The 21,034-nt window shown below is 38.5% G+C and overlaps 1 protein-coding gene across 2 annotated transcripts; it reads left to right on the forward strand.

The window, feature by feature from the left end:
* The first annotated feature begins 1,179 nt into the window (after positions 1–1,179).
* On the forward strand, positions 1,180–20,403 carry LOC128507990 (phosphatidylinositol-binding clathrin assembly protein-like). Of its 2 annotated transcripts, XM_053479181.1 has the most exons (19): positions 1,180–2,005; positions 4,308–4,450; positions 5,332–5,407; positions 5,496–5,598; positions 5,730–5,823; positions 8,495–8,606; positions 9,702–9,808; positions 10,950–10,991; positions 13,215–13,300; positions 14,691–14,745; positions 15,881–16,023; positions 16,133–16,230; positions 16,492–16,602; positions 16,693–16,723; positions 17,822–17,954; positions 18,096–18,119; positions 18,204–18,260; positions 19,137–19,253; positions 19,740–20,403. In XM_053479181.1, the coding sequence occupies exons 1-19, from the start codon at positions 1,876–1,878 to the stop codon at positions 19,752–19,754; spliced, it is 1,677 nt and encodes a 558-aa protein (XP_053335156.1). In that variant the 5' UTR covers positions 1,180–1,875; the 3' UTR covers positions 19,755–20,403. The 2 variants fall into 2 exon arrangements, with proteins under 2 accessions (XP_053335156.1, XP_053335157.1); XM_053479182.1 differs by lacking the exon at positions 10,950–10,991.
* The last annotated feature ends 631 nt before the right edge of the window (positions 20,404–21,034 follow it).

A 21,034-nucleotide genomic window follows, 5' to 3' on the forward strand; every position in this document is an offset into this window, starting at 1 on the left:
AAAAACCAAAACCCATTAGATGTGGGTTTACTCAGCAAATCAGTAAAGCACATAACACACAAAGCAAAGTCCAATTAGTGTCAATATACTAATCCAAAACAATGGAATGGCAATTGAGAGTGTGCCATGGCGTGCTAGCAGAGTGTTCCAGTTTTAATGCACTGCACATTGAAACAATACTGAAGTTATGTTTGTCATTGTATTTATTTTTTTGCTTGTTTTTGTTCAAACCCCCAATTTTGGTTAATTTTAGAGTGAAAATTTTCAAATGGTGCATGGAAATGGAGTGCAACAAATCTGACTGAAATACTTTTTTTTTTATCAGTCTTTGAATGCAAAAAATGTTTTAATGAATAACAAACCAGGACACAGTATTATTTGCGTTGTATGAGTAGGAATCTGTTAAGCTGGAGCAGTTGGGGTTGGAGGTGATTTTCTTGAAAATTCTTGCTTATTCCAAATAAACAAAAGTTTTTAATTTAAAAAAAAGACTACTTATGATATTTTTATATGCACAATTTGGTAAAACAATCTGTCATTTCTACTACCATTGTATGCACAATTAAGTCAAATGAGTGAACGAACTAGAAAAGTGACTCACATTTTGTTCTTTTTTCTTTCTTCTAATCTGTTCACTTGTTTTACAAAAATGTGCACACAATTAACAAATTAGAAAAAAAAATGATCTGATGCGACCACTTAGGGGCTCAGGATTGCTGTAATAAACGTGAGATAAATGGGGCAGTAAACATTTATCTAACATTTATTTAAGTTTTACAATAACCAAATCAATGTTGCACAGGTTTATACAGTATCTGTCAAATATTATATATGATTCTTTATTTGGTTTTTCTTTTTTTTTATTCATTCACTGCTGATATGCTGTATTTATCGACTTTATTTATTGTGTACATGGAGATGAACTGAACAGTTTGGAAGCTTTAGTGGAGGTCAATAAAGGCATTTGAAACCATGTCTTGTGAATGAATTTGTTTTTTGTTGGCTAAGACAGGCACTTTGTGTGAAATAAAAATCAGGGAAATGGATTTTTTTTTTTTTTTTTAGTGCATAATGAAAATTTCACTTTAAGATGCCCACCCCGGATAGACAGACCATCCCCCCCACACCCCCACCCTCACCCCCTTTTTTTTTTCTCTCCATCATCCCTCCTCCTCCTCCTCTTTCTCAGGTCACCTGATTCTGCCATTTTGCGCCGAGCTGAGCATCCGGCTCTGAATCGGAGGAGGCGAACGCTGGATTTGTTCAGTTGGGGTACCATGATGCTGAAATGCTGAAATGCTGAATTCGCATCTTGGGGTGAGACTGGGTGATTTTTTGGACGATCGTGTGCTCGTGATGCAGGCTGAAGGAATCTGACAATGATACTGAAGCAGCTAGCCTGAACCTCATCCTCATCCTCATCCTGAAGCGGTTCTGCTCTGCGGCGTCCTGAGAAAAGCTTTACCTCATCATCAACTCACCTGCAACAAGAAGAAGAAGGAGAAGACAAGCGATCGTAAATCGGAGCGATTAGTAGTCGTATCGGAGCGGCAGCAGTTACATGGTTAACCGGCGGCGCGGGAGGGAAGCAGTCACCATAGTGATGTCCTATTGCGGGTAGTACTGTAGTAACGCAAGGCGCACCGCGTTTCGATCGCTCATCACTTTGCGGATCGTCGGGGGGCTTTTCAGGGCGCGCGCTCGTCCTTGATCGGCACGCTGTTCGTCTGAATGTCAGCGCATCCTGTGCGCATCCAGCGCGCGCGCTCTCCACCCCTGCAGTGAATACGTCCATTGACTGAAAGGCGATCTCTCTCTCTCTCTCTCTCTCTCTTTACACACACTCACGCACACGCTCACATCGAAGAGCCGATCATGTCGGGACAGTCCATCACGGACAGGATCGCCGCGGCGCAGCACAGCATGAGCGGCTCGGCCATCAGCAAAGCAGTGTGCAAGGCCACGACGCACGAAGTCAGCGCGCCCAAGAAGAAGCACCTTGACTGTAGGTTAAGTCCCATACATTTATCTAGCCTCACCGTCAGCTGGCCTTCACAGGTCGATTTTATTGCATTATTGAATTTATTTATTTTTCTTCTTCTTCCCTCCCCTCCTTACTCACACCCTATTGATTCTACTGCTTCTAATAGGTACCAATTATCATTTCCAATTATACTCAAGGTCAGGGTAGCAAAGGCAGCCAGCCCATAAAGCCTTAAGGACCCCTTTAGGGCCGTTCAGTAGCCTATAATCACACACTTATCACACAAAAAATACCAGTGAGGCCTCACTGCAACACTGGAAATGCTCCTGAGGAATGCCATTATTGTCAACAGGGCAGGGTTAGGTTGAATTTAATAACCATCTCATTCTGATTAATCCAATCGTATGTATAATAATAATAATATTACTGCTACTAATAATATATGTATCTGCATTAAAGCCTTGATTTGTTAACCATTCCAGAATCTCCAACACCTCAAACATGCATGATTTAATTCAGATAGTAATAACAATAGTCTAGACAATAGTAATAACAATAGTGTAGTGTAGTATAATATCAAGTGCATATCCAAATTTTTCATATCTGAATGCCCCGCAAAAATGTTTTTTTGCACAACACCTTTTGCTTGTGTGCTGCTTTTTATTACTCTCAATGCTCCTGACAAGCTGATGACTATCAATGCAGGTTTGGAGAGCTTATACTGTGTCTCAATTGTACATCAATTAATGTTTAAATACCCAGAATGTTTAATCACATTTGATGCATAATTAATGCTTACTATTCTGTCAAAAATATAACGAACTGTGTCACTACATAGCCAAAATGTAGTTTGTATCATCAGGTAACATTGAAAACGTTGTCTCCCTGAAACACATCAAATATCATTATATTGAAATTTTTTGGGATGTTCAAAGTGATGTTCATGTTGTTTGAAGGTGTATTTTTGTTATTCCTTGAGACGACGCTACAGTGCAAGTACATTATACCAAATGCAAAAGATAAACATCTGGCTTTGCTTTTTGGCAATGCTCCTAAAATGAAAACAAAGGATTTTTTACTAAACATTTTCTACTGATGCTTAATGTCATGTTAATGAGCAATCCTGTATAGAAGAAGCGGAGAGAGCAAACACTGGACTCAAAGTTCAAAAATGTAAGACAGAATTTGGTTAGGGCAAGGATTCTGCACGTTAGCGATCTACTTTGTGTTGGTGGTATTAGCATGAAAAATGAAGCCTAGGAAGTAAATCTATTTAAGGAAAATGTACAGAAGAGAAGGTAAGGGAGATGAAAGGACTAAAACGCTGCTGCATTGGTCTCTTTAGACAGAGATGTGTTCCCCCTGGTGGGACTATCAGCAAGTAGTCAAAGTGTGTTGTGCATACTGTAGATAACTATTAGCCAAAGTGAGAAATACCACCATATAGATCAAAGTAGTTTCAGATTAAAAAGGCAACTCATAATTATAAAAATAAATCTTGTACACCATTCCAGATTATGAGTTAATAATAAAGATTGATATGCAGAACGTTCAGGAAGGATTGTTCCTTCAGGTTTGGAAGATCTTTTATGAGCTGTTAAATTTTCTAGGAAAATTTTGAGATATTCATCTTTCATCAAGCTGTTGTTTTTTTTTTAGAGCAGTAGTCAGTAGATCCAAGGAAAAAGCTGCAAACAGTGCATTCAGTCTCAAGCTTGGCTAACCTGTATAATGCACATGTCCGCTTGGCTTGTGCAGTAGATCTGTACACTGTGGAATGAAGATTTTGTTTCTGAGTAAGATCATTAAACCTCCACTTGCTTCAGGGTCCTAAAATATTGTACCATTTTCCTCTCTCCAATTACTTTGGCCTCCAAAAAGTCCTCACTCAGTGGATGTTTCATGAATAAATAAACCCTAGGCTTATTGAATATTACCATTCATTCCCCAAAAGGGAACTTGTAAGATATTTCAGACAAGAATTTACTTTCTAGCTGGCCAGAGTAAATTAAATCCCCCAAAATTGTATTTTCCACTGTTTGATGATGACATGCCTAGAAGGGTCAGCTGTGGAAGGAGCGTCCATCGACCTCATGAACCAAGACGTGTTTTCCTTTAATTCACGACTAACTTCGTAAGACAGTTGATTAAGGGACCAGGTAATCAATTAAGCTCTCGGTTAACAAGTTTAAGACAAAGGTAAGCCTCAGGGATGTTAGGAAAGAAGTTTGCATTGGCATTCTCAGCAACGCAACAAGATATGTGCCTGTTTGTAGTATTCTTTCATTAGTGTTATTTCTCTTTGTTTCTGTGCAATGACCAGATTTGATGCATTGCACCAATGAGCTGAGTGTGAGTATACCTCATCTGGCCGACACGCTGATTGAGAGGACATCCAGTCAAAGCTGGGTTGTGGTGTTCAAGACTCTTATCACCACACATCATCTTATGATGTATGGCAATGAGGTAAGAGTTAGAGCATTGTTAATATGTAATTTTATTAGATTTTTTTTAACCCTCTACGGACACATTATGAAAAAAATTAACTTGTGTTATAATCCTACTGCATCCACAAATAAATTTGTAAAATTGCTTGTAATATAGAATATTTGATCTTGAACAATGTCACTTATGCATGACAGTGAGCAATAACAGGTAACAGTTTTCAGTAAACATGGTATATACATTTCTTGTAAAAAAAAGTCTATACAATTCGATTACAATTTATTAATTTCCCAGGGTGAGTAAAAATGTCTTAAAATATTCTTTATAGTAAGTTAGGTTTATCACTGGTAAAAAAAAAAAAAAAAAAGCGAATTACAATTTTTTTTAACCCATTATATTCAAAATCTTTTTATAAAACTGATTATTTTCACTGTGACCAAGATTAAGCTAACATTCATGTCATATGTATTGCACAAAAATATGTTATTTATGCATATTTCAAAATCAAATTAGAAAGCATAACCATTTAATATTTCGATTAAAAAAATAGGAGTTCATTTTAAAAAGTGGCTTACCATGGTGTACGCTGAATATCTGAAATACAGGAGTTCCAAAAGGTAATCTTGTCGAGGTTGCCTTGGTAACCAAAGAGCTTAATTACAGAGCAGGAATAAAATTGCATAAACGATCCCATTTATAGGTCCATACTGGGTTAACTAATGTGCTGTGACATTTTTAAGATTGAGTTTATTTGAACATGTTAAAAGCTATTTAAATGATGATATCAATGTTTTATCAACAACACTAAATCATTAAATCGAAATTCAGTTTTGTCCTGATGTACAGTACTAACATAGCTGCAGAGAGTTCTCTTACGAATGTTTTTTCTTTCCTTCAAATAGAGGTTCATCCAATACCTCGCATCCAGAAGCACACTCTTTAACTTGAATAATTTCATAGATAAAGGGGCATTACAAGGTGTGTATGATTTTTTTAAATAACATCACACTGTCCAGACAAACATTATAGAATGAAAACACTTACATTGATTATTTATTTCCCACAGGTTATGACATGTCCACCTACATCAGACGATATAGTAGATATCTTAATGAACGGGCCATGTCCTACAGGTTGGTGGCAGTTGACTTTACCAAGATGAAGAGGGGGTGAGTAAAGAGTGATTCTTTTTTTTTTTGTTTTTTTTTGGGGAAAACTCAACAAGCCAGAGGATCCTTTTATAGGCATACTTTTATTGATAGTTTCATGCAAGCTCCTGTAAGCTATCATTGTCCTGTAGGATTGATGGTGTGATGCGCACCATGAGCACAGAGAAGCTGATGAAGACCCTCCCTATCATTCAAACTCAGCTGGATGCTCTGCTAGACTTTGAGGTAAACATGCTTAAGAGGTGTGACAGTGGATTAAAGCCCGTTCTATAAAAATTGTATTATCTATGGTAAAATATTTTTACACATTACGTCAGACACTGAGAGGCTTTACCATGGGTTCTCAGGTGTAAAATGTGTAGACCGATTGAGAGCAGAGGAACCATGGTAAAGTCTCTCAGTGTCTGATGTATGCCTTGTCAGAAATGTTTAAAATCAGCTTTAGATTTGTGGCTATTTACAACCTGCTGACTTTGTACTGTGTGTCACCACCAAGGGGCAACCTCTGGTTTTGAAAAAGGATGCCAATGCTGAAGTGCAGTTTCTCGGCAGGTGCTTGAATGTCCACTGGGGGCTGGCTCCAAAAATGTGTCAATCCCCAATGACCCTCATGTTAAAAAGCCTGACTTTACAACAGAAATAAACATTTTTACAGCCTGGTACAAATAAACAATTTTGGTCTCAATACCTAGATTTCCTATTCAACTGCATGGGGGTTACAGTATGTATCAGGGACGAAAAAATGCATTGATGGGAAAACCTGGCCACTCATTATATTCAGGTAGTCAGCTGACCTAATTTTTGGGTACATAACATTGCTTAAACCTGACAAACTGAATCGATCCCAGATCATAACACTGCTCGCACAGGCTTGTACGGTAAGCAGTATGAATGCCCTTTTTTCTGATGAGATTTATAAACCATGCTAAGTGGTTTCTTAAAGCTACACAGCTGTTTAGTCCCAGTCCCTTGAGTTCTTTTCTCATTGTGCGTATGAAAATGCTTTTACTTTAACTAGTAATAAAAAAAAAAGTCTTATGATTTAATTTCATTAAACGTTCAAAAGTCAGGGGTCGGCAACCTGCATGTGGCTCTTTCATCCGTCTGTTGTGGCTCCCTGTGGTTTTGGAAATGAAATAATAAGTATTTAATTTACATTTATTAGTTGGTAATTATAATGTAATTATAAATGTTAATATTATGGTGATCTTGTAACATTAAAATAAAGTGTGTTTAATTTTTGATCGCTCGAAGAATGCGTCACAACCGCCGATGTGCGAGACCCACCGGTCAAGCCCTGGTTTCATTCAGGTTGACAGCTGACTGCACGCTACAGTACCTGCAATAAAAGGCTGACGGCACACAGAAGCAGAAGGCATTTTTGGTTAGCAGGTGGAAAATCTAGGTTCAGCTTTCGACTTAATGAACAAAAGGAGGACTCAAATAGACATTGAGTATTTTATTTGAAAATAACCTTCAACTCAGTGTCTTTTTTTTTTTTAAATGTTTTTGTTGCATGCAGAAATAAAATGTTCTCTATAGCAGTGCATCGACTTCATAAATGCAACACACTACAGCTTTTCGATACAAAGTATAAAGGTGAAAAACAATATGCAGAGTGATCTTCATTTTAGATGTCAAAAGGGTTTTGTGGCTCCAGGTATTTTCTTTCTGTTTCTTCATGTTAATTTAAATAACTTGTGTTATTTTCAACTTTTAGCTGCATAACACACATGATGTTATATCATTTATATCCGTTATCACCCATATGAGGATGGGTTCCTCTCAAGGTTTCTTCCTATTGCCATCTCAGGGAGTTTTTTTTTCCTTGCCACTGTCGCCTTCACCCTTGCTCATCAGAGACAATCTCCTTATTATCTAGACACATTTTTCTCACACATAAATTTTCTTTTCAAATTTTCTTTTCATTTTTTGTGAAGCTGCTTTGAGACAATGACCATTGTTAAAAGCGCTATATAAATTAAATTAAATTGAATTGAATTGAATTGAATTTGTCTGGGAAACAGGTCCAAATGGCTCTTTGAGTGTTTAAGGTTGCTGACCCCTGCTTTAAATGATGGTTAGAAAAAAATCTTGAATGGTGATCAGTTAAACACTTGGTGAATTGCATGGTAAAAAATCAACAGTAAAAAGCATGGCTATGTTTAATAGTGAAAGTAAGAGCATTTCTATGCGCAGGCAACATGATGGAGTTCACAGGATTGGAACAGTTGTGTGATTGGACTGTATATATAAACTAATGACCAAAAGTATATGGATATTTTCCCATTACACTTGTATGTGGCCTTTTGCTGCCAAATTTTACAACATATTATAAATTGCATAATTGTATAGGCTATATTTATATGCAGTCACATGTTATGCAGATTTTGCTTTCGCTGGAGCAAAAGTGACCCAAACCTTTTCCAGAATGATGGTGCCCCTGAGCACAAAGTAAGTTCCATGAAGACAAGGTTGGTTGGAATGGAAGTACCCTTGGGATGAACTGCAATGTCGATTGAATCCCATGTTCCCAATCCCACCCTTTGGTGGCTGAGTAGATAAAAAAAAAATCTCCAAAATACTCCAAAATCTGGAGTGGAAAGCCTTTCCAAAAGAGTCAAGCTTATTATAACAGAAAGGTTTGGACCAGACAAAGAATGGTTATAATTCAGTGGGTGTCCATATACTTTTGGCCACACTGTGTGCAAGGTGCAAAGCTTTATGTTGCTTATGGTTTTTGAGCTTAAAATATAAAATATCCTCAATATCATGTGCACAAAAGGTGTGGCTGCACATACAACATGATTGTATTTGTTACTTGAGGAAACTCTGTGAAACCTTTGACAATCCTAACATTTGCACTTAAATGCATTAATCTAATTTTCCCCTTTAGGCCACCTCTAATGTACTGACCAATGGTGTGATCAATGGTGCCTTCATGCTGCTCTTCAAGGACTCTATTCGCATATTTGCTGCTTACAACGAGGGTGTTATTAACCTTCTAGGTAATACAGTATAGTCCCATGTTTGCATCTACAGTAGTTTCGGTATTTCTGGTGTCATTTATGTTGCTGTTTATTTGAAGACTATCATCAATAATGGGTGGATGGATTGGTGTGATAAAGCAAAGCTGATTGTTTTCTACCGAACAAACTTAAAGTGTTTTTTCCCTCTTATACCACAGCATTGGCCTATTGATTGCATTATTTTATTAAAGATTTTAATGTTTTTGACTGTTTATAGTTACATTTTATGTTGTGGAACCCCTGCACAACTGTTATTGATTATAATATAGCAGCTATAAACCATTATCATTCTCTTATCATCCTCTCTTTTTTCACCTAGACAAAAAAACAAATATGATTTGTTCGATTCCCTCTTGTGCTGGGACTTCGCATGTTCAACCCCGTGCTTGGTTGGTTTCCTTTGGGGTTCCCTCACACTGTCCAAAGACATGCGGATTAGGCTTTGGCGTTCCCAAATTAGTGTGTGAATGAGCACATGAGTGTGTTTATACAGTATGTGTGCCCTGTGATGGATTGTCACCCTGTTCAGCATGTGCCTTGTATCCTAAGTCTCCCCGGATAGGTTCTAGTCCCCCCACGCCGCTGTATACAGGATAAAGCGGTATAGACTATGAGTGAGTGAATATTAGATTTACATTACATTACATTTACAGCATTTGGTAGACACCCTCATCCAAAGCGACTTACTTTTTATTTCATTATACACCTGAGCCGTTGAGGATTAAGGGCCTTGCTCAAGGGGCCCAACAGTGGCAACTTGATAGTTCTAGATTTTCTGATCCGTTGTCCAATGCCTTAACCACTGAGCTACCATTGCAGTGAAACATAACTACAGTAATATGATTATTATTAGATTTAGACCATATAAATCATCCATTTTGTGAAACAAGTGCATAATACAGTTTAAACGGGATATTTGCCCTAAAGCCAATATTCTAAAATAAATCAACACCTCCTGACCAATCAGATTCGAGAATTTGTCAGTGCTGTGGTATAAGACATTATAGCGAATGCAAATTAACTTGATTATGTGTAGATGCAGTGTTGTACTAAATACTTTGTTTCGTTTCAAAGAGAAATATTTTGATATGAAGAAGCACCAGTGCAAAGAAGCCCTGGAAATATACAAGAGGTTTCTTATCAGGATGACCAAGCTCTCAGAGTTTCTCAAAGTGGCAGAGGTAAAATGTTTCTGAATACACTCAATGCATGGGTTTGGTCGGGCATTGAGGCCCTTTTTTTCTGATTACTGCCCCTCTTGGCTTTTGGTTCAACTTTTACCAAAGGTTCCCCCATCATTCTGCCTGTTCTGCTGCCTGCACTGCATGCGTTAGCAAGATGTCTCTCAGTCTATCTCAGCAACAATAAGAACAGTGATTGATGTGTTATTCGTATGAAGACCAACTATTTCAGTCATTTGACTTAATTTTGCAGAAAAAAAAAAAGGAAAAAAAAAAAACAGTTTTGCAGTCCAAATGCAGGGCACAGTTGTCAACATGGACGTTCTCTGACTGTGATCAGATACTGTATGAGTGAGGACTTTGTAGGTTGATGGATAAACGTGCAGTAATGTCGTCCTCTGCCTTTAAAAAATGAGTATGCATTAAAGAAAATCCATTTTTATTTATTTTTTTATTTTTTTGACAACTGTGCCGCATGGCTGGAATTTAGCCGATCCTTTTTTAAATTTATTTATTTATTTGTTTGTTTGTTTGTTTGTTTGTTTCTAAATCATAATGTCTTGCTGTGTATGGAGGTATTTTTTGGAACAAAAAAAAAAAAAGAATTCTGCACATCCTGCTTGATTTCTAGATTATGTTTTATTATTTTGTCTCTTTTGGCTAAGTAATATGTCTCTTCAGGAACTGGGTGCAGTGCTATCCAAAAACAGACTAAAGTTGACTTTAAGAGCGCATTTCTTTATTTGTATAACGATGTGTGTATGCCATTTTTTCTTGTCCTTTTTTTTTTCAAAGTCAACATTAGTTGTGTGTTTCTTTTGGATGTTTCTCACCTAGTCATGAATATCTCATCTCCGTTCACATGTCCAAAAATGGCATTTCATTGTTTTCTCACCCATGAAGCCAACATCCAAATCCTTGTTATCTATCTCTTTGTACATGCAGTTGTCCATATTTTCTTTAACCACCACACAAACGCTGCATGGAGTAATGGCTCTTTTTCTTTATTCTTCCTCCCTCCTCCACATACCTCTTTTCTAATTTTGGTTTTGTTTTCTTTTGTTTGATCTTTTTGGTTCCACATTGTTTTTCTTTTTTTCTTTTTTGTTCTGCTCCCTCTTTTCCTTTTTTTGTGTCACAGCAAGTTGGAATTGATCAGGTTGACATCCCAGATCTCTCACAGGTTAGTGGCACATTTCATCTCAATTTCTGCCATGTGGCTTCACCCGAAATTCTCATCACCACCACCTCACCCCATAGACCTCCATCCCCAGCCTCCCCCATTTCCTCTATGTTTACCCCTCATCTACCAGACTTTTAGGATAGGGGCCTCCAGAAACTTACTCCATACCCGCGCGCTCTCCCTGGGAATCTGATGTGCTGTTTTGCATTTTCTGTTTTCATCCGAGGTAAATGGGTACTAAAGCTGGTCACCAGAAGCTCTCATTTATGAAGCCTTATGCCTTGAATATTGCCATGTGTATTAGCACAGCATTTTTATTTATTTTTTATTAGGAATGAAAGGCCGTTCAAGGCTATTGAGGTTTGCGGTGTCATCATGTTAAGATTAAGTGCTCGCTCTTCAAGCCACCATTTCTTACTGGTAAAATCCATGAGAAATTTAAAGGGCTTCTATTTCCAGTGCAGACTGATGTATAGCCGAATGGTGTCCGTGCCTAAGAGATTTTGGGTATAGTGTTTAGCTTTTATACTGTAGGCACTCACCATTGCCATATATCTCTGCACTGGTAGGGTATTTTTTGCTTTAATAGCTTTTTGGGAAGAGTTGTGAATGTGCACAATAAATAGAATGCCTTAAAACTGGAGCAGGGGACAAAACTTTGCCTGGCACCATCTGAAGTTTATAGTCAGCAGCCATGCCAAACATAGGCCTCCAGTTTATGCTGGACTGTGCATTTCATGCCAATTACGCTCCATGCCGACTGACAGAGGGGTGCTGGGCACACATCTCCCCCTTCAGTTTGCAACCATTTGGCTTATTTTTGTTTGTTTGTTTGTTCGTTTTTTGACATTTTCATTTACATCAGACAGGGACTCCTGAAGGTGTTGAGCTGGCATACTACAGTGGTACCTAACCATGTCAAAAACATTTTTAAATGGAAGGAGTGCCTTGTTTACTTCAGCTGAAGCAGTTTTCAGAAGGCCTGCATAATGTTACATCCATGGAAATATTTCGTGACCATAAAATGAATATTCTATTTTACAAAAAAAAAAAAAAAAAATCCACCATAGAGATACTGTGAGATAGTCTGGCCTTTTGTACACTCCTACAGCAATGTTACCGTTTCCTTAACTTCTTGCTATCTTTTCGTTTGTTTCTTGTTTTAAGACAGTCTCTTCTCATCGCGTGTGTTTCGGATTTCTCAGTGGGCTTTCCCTCGTTTTCCGTCCTCTTAGACTGTCTGAGAAATCTGTTCTTTTGTTATTCATGGAAATCCTCCCTCGAACTGGCATGCAGAGTGGACACGTCTAGTCGTTGAAAGGCAAATGTTGTGTACGAACAAAGCCATTCTCTTGAAGAGTGAACGTTCTTCATCGGCCAGTACAGCTCATTGATTATAGGCTATAAAGGAAGAAGAATGCTGCATTTCAATCAGCGAACGCACAACCTCATGTTCTCATCCAGCATTTGCCTTTCTCTCTATAACCTGCTTTGGCTTCCAAATGTTTGTTTTTTTTATTATTATTTCCTCTTCCTGATGATAAAAGGGCATGCGTTTGCTGAACTATTTCAAAGGAAACTACGCACAAAAATGTGCAATTTGTTGCAAAATTCAACTCCAAGTGGAATCCAAAGTTTCATAGGTTGCGCTTTGGCTTTTTTTTATATCTGTGCTTCATAATGTACTCTGCATGGTCAGAAAAAAAGTAGGTCCCTCTGTTTTTTTTTTTTGTTTTTTTTTGTATGTTTGTTGCAAAGTCTAGTAATTTGTGTCTCCCCCTTTGAGAAGCCCTTGATCTCAGTTTCCTTCACAAGCCGTGTATGAAGTTTCAGAACACTTGCATGGGAAATAACACATTTTTTGCATGTCCAAGCATCTTCTATTTGAATCTTTTTTGCTTTGTCTCCCTTTTTATTTTAGAGGCTCATGAAGAGTATTAGGTTATGTCAGTAATACAGAACTTCCCGTTGTGACTCTGTATATGTCTGTTTGTCTGTCTGTGTGCACTTTTGTGTCTGTGTGTATGAGTAAGTGAGCGAGTGCGAGTCTTTTAGCTGTAGAAGTCTATGTACTCTATGTATAGTAGTAGCGTCCATGTCGTTCCATGTTGGTTTGTGTGTGTGAGGGTTTGTGAGAGTGGATGTCTGCGTGCTTTTGTATTGTGCTCAGTGTCTACACACGTGTCTGAAATATCTCTTTTCCTCAACCTGCATCGCTTCCAGGCCCCAAGTAGTCTCTTACAAGCTCTTGAACAACACCTGGCCTCTCTGGAAGGCAAGAAAATCAAAGAGCTCTCCTCCGTCAACAGGTATCTAACACATATTAGAGTTCACCTGGTTATACCGAACCTTACAATCTTATCAGCTGATGCTGAAAAAAGCAATTATGTAGCACAGTGAGATGTTATTAGATATTAAAAAGCATTTGCTTATAAATAGGTCTCTACCAGACAGCGCATTTTCATTATGCAAGTATAAAAGGGGTCCTGCTGACTCCACATGGCATAGCTTATTAATCAGTTTGTCCCAGAGTGTTTACAGTGAGAATGATTTAGATCAAGGCTTTTTTTTTTTTAGAATTTGGTCAGCTTTGATTGGACTAGAAATATAACCAACACAATTTATGGCCCATATGATAGAGTATATTGATCATAGTAAGGTGCAATTGGTTATATTTTACATGGATTGTGGATACAGTCATCTGGCCAACTTGATTAGGAACACATGTACACATGGTCATTTGTGCAGTTTTTCAACCAGCCAATCACATAGCAGTGGTGCAGTGCATACAGTAGAATCATCAAAAAGCAGCTCAATAGCTTAACTTGAGGTTCACATCAAACATCAGAACGAAAACAATTCTCAGTGATCTCAGTGGCTTTAGATATGGCATGGTTGTGTGGGGATGATGGACTGGTTTGAGGATTTCGGAAACAGTTGATCTCCTGGTCTTTTCACAGTAAATCTTAAAAGTTCACAAAGAATGGGGTGAAAATAATGACAAAAACTCATTCTTTAGGTGGAAACAGCTTGGTGCACTGGTTTCGAAATGTTAGGAAGGCTACGATAACGCAAATAATCACTCTTTACAACTGTGGTGAGTGGAAAAGCATCTCAGAATGCACAAAATAATGAAACGTAGAGTAGATGGGGGGACGGCACAGTGATGTAGTGGTTAGCACTGTTGCCGTGCACCTCCAGGGTCTGGGTTCCATTCCCATCTCTGTGCGCATGGAGTTTGCATGTTCTCCCCCTGCTTGGTGGGTTTCCTCCGGGTACTTCCGGTTTCCTCCCACAATCCAAAAACATGCAGATTAGGCTTATTGGCATTTCCTAATGGGCTGTAGTGTGTGAGTGAGTATGTGTATGTGTGCCCTGCGTGTCCAGGCACCGTGTCCAGGGTGTAACTCACTTCGTGACCTAAGCCTCCTGTGAGAGGCTCCAGGCCCCCCACGGCCCTGAATACAGGATAAAGCGGTACAGACGAGGAGTGAGTGGATCAGAGGCTCCAGGCTCAAAACATCTAGCCTCAACATCTAGTCTCAAGCTCGCCAATCTAGCACCGACCACCATGCCCTGGTCATGCCAAGTCAATGAGATCACACTTTTCCAAATTATGATGTTTGATGTGAACCTTTTTAGGTAGACCTATCTGGTTTCAGACTGTTTACTTCTGTTTATTGCCTTTCCGGTTTGCAGGGATGAGAAACAGCAGGCTCAGGAGGCTGAGGGCAACAGATTACAGCCTGCAAAGGTGAGATAACTCAATGTCTCACTGGTTAGTTTTTGAAAGTAAAGGCAATATATAACTTTATGTTAAAAATGTGGTTCCTCAAGTCCAGGTATGATAATTAATGTATGTATAAGAATGAACTAAAAATATACATTTTTACACAATGTATACTGAAATATTTTTCAACAAATTGAGTATTTTTGTTTAAATATGGTAACAAATATAATTATTGGTTATAATTATAAGTATATATCTGAAATTCGCTTAGACTTTTTAAAACGTGTATCATTAATTAATAGATAATATTCTCACCTAAAGTTAAAACATTTTAAAAAATATATACAGTACTGTAAAAAACTAACCGTCTTGAGCCACACCTTATTTATTTAATTATATTCTGCTTCCAAAGAGCCAGACGTTCTTGTATTGTTATTGTAGTCTTGAGGAATAGTACTCCAGGATTAGTGCTTCTCAATTTTTGTCCAGTCCCTGTACCTGAGCAGTTTCAGAGGAATGTTTTTTTTTTGCTTGTTAAGCCACATTATTGACCTATGAACCATTCAAGCATGAGCCAGTGAGAAACAGGTGCAGATACTGGTGATGCTGAGTGCTGAGTGGTTGGAACAGACGAGAGGGGAAATGAGGATGCTGCTGAGGTTGTTACATAAACAACTGGTTTTTAAATCGTATCTTTAGGCACTTTGTAACCCGCTACAGTAAAACATTTGTTCCCATTCTTTAATTTGATCGGCATAATTTAATTCTAATTAATATAAAGAATTGAGAAGTGGCTCAAGACAGTACTGATTCTGAAAAATCATGATTTCATCTAAAAACGTACAAATTAATGTTAAAAATAATAATATAAAATTCGTCGAGATTAAATTAAATCATGCCTGTAACATACAATAAAATAAACCAAAACAAATAATAAAATATGTTATACTGAACCAAAATTCAGTGGAATTTAAGTAACAAAAATTTAATACTGAGACCGATAAGTGTCGCTATTATTTTTACATTATATTAGTTTTGAAAGTTAATCACAAAATTTTAAGTCAACTGGCCCAAATTACATTATTAAATATGTACAAAGCAAATGAAACCAAAAAGAGAGTAGCCTTTTTGATTTGTTTTTCCTTTAACTTCACCACAGGGAGTACAGCTCAAAGATATTGGCATGCAGACCCCGACAGTGTCCCCCAGCGGGCAGTCCGTGGGCAGTGCCAACAGCAGCTGCACCAGTAGTGGTGCTACTGAGCTACTCTCTAGCCCACCAGATCTACCCCTCACAAATGGGTACTGAGAATAGAACTTATGAGATGCTTTACGATTATTGCTACTATTTGATATCCTTTTCATAATGTGTAAAAAATTTTATATATTTCTGTATATCTGGAACCCACAGTGTGCACAGTTTCACCAGTGATCATTTTGACCTCCAACACAACCTCACCACCCCTGTTCCGACTAGCACCCTGCCTGCCACTAACAACGGCTGGGGAGGTCAGATTTACACGATTAATATCACATCACACGACAATATCAACACAATACGTACTCAGACACGTCTTCATATATTTCATCTTGACATTTTTACTATTTGACTTATTTTTTCCTGTTTCTGTTTAACTTGCTCTACGTGGCTGGACCGTCTCTTGGTGAGTCAAAGATTTGTAAATAAATGTGATAGTTTGTAAAGGCACAGAGGACACACATTCCATTTTCCATCCTTTTGTCTCCTTCTATAGATTGTGTCCTTTTTAGGACCCCTACTCAAGCCCACCTCACAGGTCCACGGCCAAGGCTCACATCTCCATAATGGAGGAAAGTTACTGACTAATGACCTGGACTCCTCTTTGGCCAACCTAGTGGGCAGTAGGTCTTTTATTCATTTGGCTTTTTATATATTTATTGTAATTCTTTTTGACATTTCCTATCTAATTGAGTGTGTTGTGTTTTTCATAGATTTGCACTTTGGAGCACCCCTGGCCAAAAAGTAAGATTTTCTCAAGATGCTTAGTTTATTAGATCCAACTAACAGCCCATTATAGAAGATATTTCTACCTTATAGGTCACTTTGACTATACACTATATGGCTAAAAGTGTGACCATCGCACCCATAATGTGCACCTTCCCCAAACTGTTGCCACAAAAAGTGGAAGCAAACAATTGTCCAGGATGACTTCATGTCCTGTAGCATTATAATTTCCGAACAGCCCAAACCTGTTTCAACATGATAGTGCACCTATCCATGAAGACATGGTTTGCCAGGACATGAAAACACCTAACGGACCTGCACAAAAGCCTGACCTCAGCACAATTGGACACCGTTGGGATGAACTGGAGCGCCAAATCTGCACAATGCCATTTCCCTTGACATCAGTGCCTGACCTCAATGGGATGTTCATGAAGCACATAGGAGTGTTGGTTAGATGTTCACAAACGTCCAGCCATATGGTTCATATCATCTCTGGCTGTATAAATGAAAGATCCCTGCCAAAGACCTGCACTAAGCAGATATTTTAGATTTAAGTGACTGATTGTTGCATCAGTTTTATTGAGGGGAAATCTTTACATTTAAATTCTTGTATAGTGTAAAAAAGGTCAAATTAAGAATTTATTGATAAACAATACATTGAAGTGTTTATCTGTTTATAGTTAAATGTGACCTGTCATATCAAGTCAAGTGTTAAGTTGAACGGGTTTGCGCTATGGCCAATAGAGTGCGATAAGTGAAATTTCGCCATTTTGGCACAAATTGGTTTATACCTCAACCTTTCTGATCCTGCAACAGGATTGATAAAGTTAATCATAAACACTGCTTAGTAGCATTCGGACCTAATACAGTAATAAACTTGGTTTCATGACTTTGTCATGTCATAATCTATTATTAACTTTCACTGTCATGAGAATGCTTTACACTTCCAAAGCAGTAGATTTGTTGCAATATTTTCATTACAAAAAGGAATTGCATAAATCACAGTGTTAAACTCCAAAGAATGTAAATCCAAATCTGCATATTTAATTTCAGGCCTCATTCGCTGCCATGAGAGCTAGTTTTTGTTGGTGAAGTTCTTCTATTCTTTCTCATAAGGCCAGAGATGCAGTGGACCCACCTGGAGAAGAAAACCACTGGAGGATCTCACTGGCAGTCTAAAGCCATGAGTGGCACCGCACCTTGGGGACACGCACATCTGGCCCCTGCCCCTATTCCAGTGCCACAGATGGTAGGAACTTTTTCCTCTTTAAACCTCAACCAGACATTTCTTCGGGAATATAGACAGTGTTAGATAAACACAAGTGCAAACACAAGCTGCCTTAAAGGCTAACTGTACCATTTCTTTTCCTCTTCCATCTGTTCACTGCAGAATGGAATGATTTATACTGGCTATGTAAGTCTCTTTGTTACTCCTTCGTGAGAAATCCTTTTGCAACCATTTGTTTTCATCATGTGTACTGATTGATTTATTTTTCAGGCACCAGCTCCGGTAGCATTTCCAATGACAACCCCCCAAGTGCCTGTATATGGGATGGTAGGAAAAAAAAAAAAAAAACATCTTACCAAATGTTTATATATGGAAAATACGTAGCGTAATGTTCAGCATCATGTAGATTGCATTCTTGTATCATACTGTAGCACACTCACATACATATTGTTTGATGTGTTCATGTTGTGTGATGCTCAACTAATTGCTATAGAAGAAAGCTTTAAGATGGCTGCTACTACTGGGTTTATCTGGGAGCTGTTAATGTTTTTTTGTTTAGTTGAGATTTGAATGTGTGATGGAAAATCAGTTTGGTCCAGTCAATGCTAAATCAGTGGCTGTAAGCTTTCCTGAATTTTTTTAGCTTATAGGTGTAGTGCAAATAGTGGCATAGTGGATAGCACTGTCGCCTTGCACCTTCAGGGTCTGGGTTCGATTCCCGTCTCTGTGTGCATGGAGTTTGCATGTTCTCCCCGTGCTTGGTGGGTTTCCTCCAGGTACTCCGGTTTCTTCCAACAGTCCAAAGACAGGCAGTTTCGGCTAATTGGCGTTCTCGAATCGTGAACGTAGTGTGTAAATGAGTGTATGTATACTGTATGTGTGTGCCTGGTGATGGATTGGCACCCTGTCCAGGATGTACCCTGCCTCTTGTCCTAAGTCTCCTGGCATAGCCGCCAGCTCCCCCCACCCCCACCCCGCGACCCTAAATACAGGATAAAGCGGTATAGACGATGAGTGAGTGAGTGTAGTGCAAAACAAGAAATGTTTACAAAAATCATAAACAATACATGTCTACTGCATTCTGTAGCAAGGAAAGAATTATATGCAATTTGTAAATCATATTTATTCTATTGTCATTTTAAGTTGTTTTTTTCCAATCTGATTGTTCTGTGAAAAATCATTTTGTGTTTGATTTCCTGATAGATCCCTCCTCCCATGGGCCAGATGAGTTCAGTGCCCTTAATGGCACCCCAGCCTGTGATGTACAACCAGCCTGTTCTCCGCACCACCAACCCCTTCACCCCTGTCCCCGGGACTCAGGTACACTCCACTCATTGCCCACTCATCAACCCAACGTCTTAACAGAGGTGGCATAGTGGCTAAGTGGCTAGTACTGATGCCTTGCACCTCCATGGTGCGGGTTCGATTCCCACCTCGTGTCTGTGCGCATGGAGTTTGCATGTTCTTCCTGTGCTTGGTGGTACTCTGGTTACCTCTGACAGTCCAAGGACATGCACAGTAGGTTTGGCATTTGTGTATGGATTCTCTGTGATAGGCTCCATGCCCCACGGGACCCTGTACATAGGATAAAGTGGTATAGATGAAGAGACGACAATGTACTAAGAGATATTACTTTTGAAATAAAATGAAAGTCTTGTTTATCATAATTTAGTCCGGCACACAGTATAGGGATATATAAATTCTGAAACGTTACTGTGGCGGACATTTATTTGAAATATTACTTTGAACAGACAGATATACTGTATCTCTCTCTCTATATATATTTTTTCCTTTTTTCCTTTTCAGATGCACTTCATGTAGCGCTAAGGAGAGCATCAGCCTGACAGTAGCGCCAGAGGAAAAACATCAACCAACCCAAAACCAAATATGACAACGAAGATGTGAGAATTGGTTCAGAGACTGACATGATCACGTGCCATTTTTGCCCTTGAGCTGTGTGTTTGTAGCATCCCCTGCCCCGAGAGCATAACATAGTCCTGTCATTTTATTCTCTTTAATTTCCTAAGTGTCAGATCTAGTGTTTCTAGATGGCCCTCTTAGATGATGTCACTGGCTGAATGCGAATGGAGTGACAATGTATAGTGATTTGCGGTGGAATGAAACAATGTCATGATGTCAAGTCCCCTGCCCCTCTATTTCCCCCCGGTCGGAGAGTTTGTTGTTGTAATTGTGTGCACTTGAATCTTTAATGTTTATAATGTCTAAACCAAGCCACGGTTTTGTATGCACATTGCCTGAATAGTGTTTTGAATCAACCACTGTCAATGTTGATGATCGTGCCACAGTTGCTGGCCTCCTGAATTCTTGAGTCCTGGAGAAATGTGTACAGGTCACTTTTGTACATTTGTCTTGTCCCTGAACATTTTGGACTTCACCTTACAAGTTGAAGCTGTTGATGCATACAGTAACTTGTAACATTTCATTCAGGTATGGTTAAGGTATGGCTGTATGGATTAAAAACAAATACAGCAGTGTGCTCGCGTCTGTGGTTTTTATTTAATGATAAGCATACTCTGTTTTCCCCAAGGTCAAATGTGAATATATTATCTATATTAATGTTTATTATTGGAAAATCTTATTTTAGCAAATTTTTAATTTAAAAAAAAAGCATTTTTAATCCTAATATACTATAAAAAAAAAATTAAATTATTTTGATGCAGCACTTACCCGAAAGCATCTACATTTTTCAATGGTATGGAAAAACTTGAATACAGACTCAAGGAATCTGCAAATTAAAATGCCACCCACTTTAAACTTATATGGTCTGCATTTATATGGTGGAACATGATTTGGTTTAATATAGTACTACGCAAATGTCCTAAGCAACCACTTATTTCTTTCAATTTTGTCTCCAAAGCCAGACTTTCCTATATTTTTAATGTAGTCTTGAGGAACCGTTCTTCTTGAAGGACTTTTTTGCCTCCCATTTAAGGATCTTATTTTCAGTCCAGTCCCTGTCCAGTTTCCGAGGAATGTGTTTCGTTTGTTAAGCCACACAGTGACCTATAAAGCATTCCAGCATTAAACAAAGCATCTAACTTAAGATATGAACCAGTAAGAAACAGATGCAGATGATGACA

This window comes from Clarias gariepinus, chromosome 19 (assembly GCF_024256425.1).
Source record: "Clarias gariepinus isolate MV-2021 ecotype Netherlands chromosome 19, CGAR_prim_01v2, whole genome shotgun sequence".
NCBI lineage: Eukaryota > Metazoa > Chordata > Actinopteri > Siluriformes > Clariidae > Clarias > Clarias gariepinus.

Excerpts from the sequence above, each read along its gene's own strand:
- LOC128507990 (XM_053479181.1), top strand. The coding sequence starts at position 1,876 with ATGTCGGGACAGTCCATCACGGACAGGATCGCCGCGGCGCAGCACAGC. Across the intron at positions 16,603-16,692 it reads TTTGGCCAACCTAGTGGGCA|ATTTGCACTTTGGAGCACCC; the intron begins GTAGGTCTTTTA and ends TGTTTTTCATAG. Across the intron at positions 18,120-18,203 it reads GAATGATTTATACTGGCTAT|GCACCAGCTCCGGTAGCATT; the intron begins GTAAGTCTCTTT and ends TTTATTTTTCAG.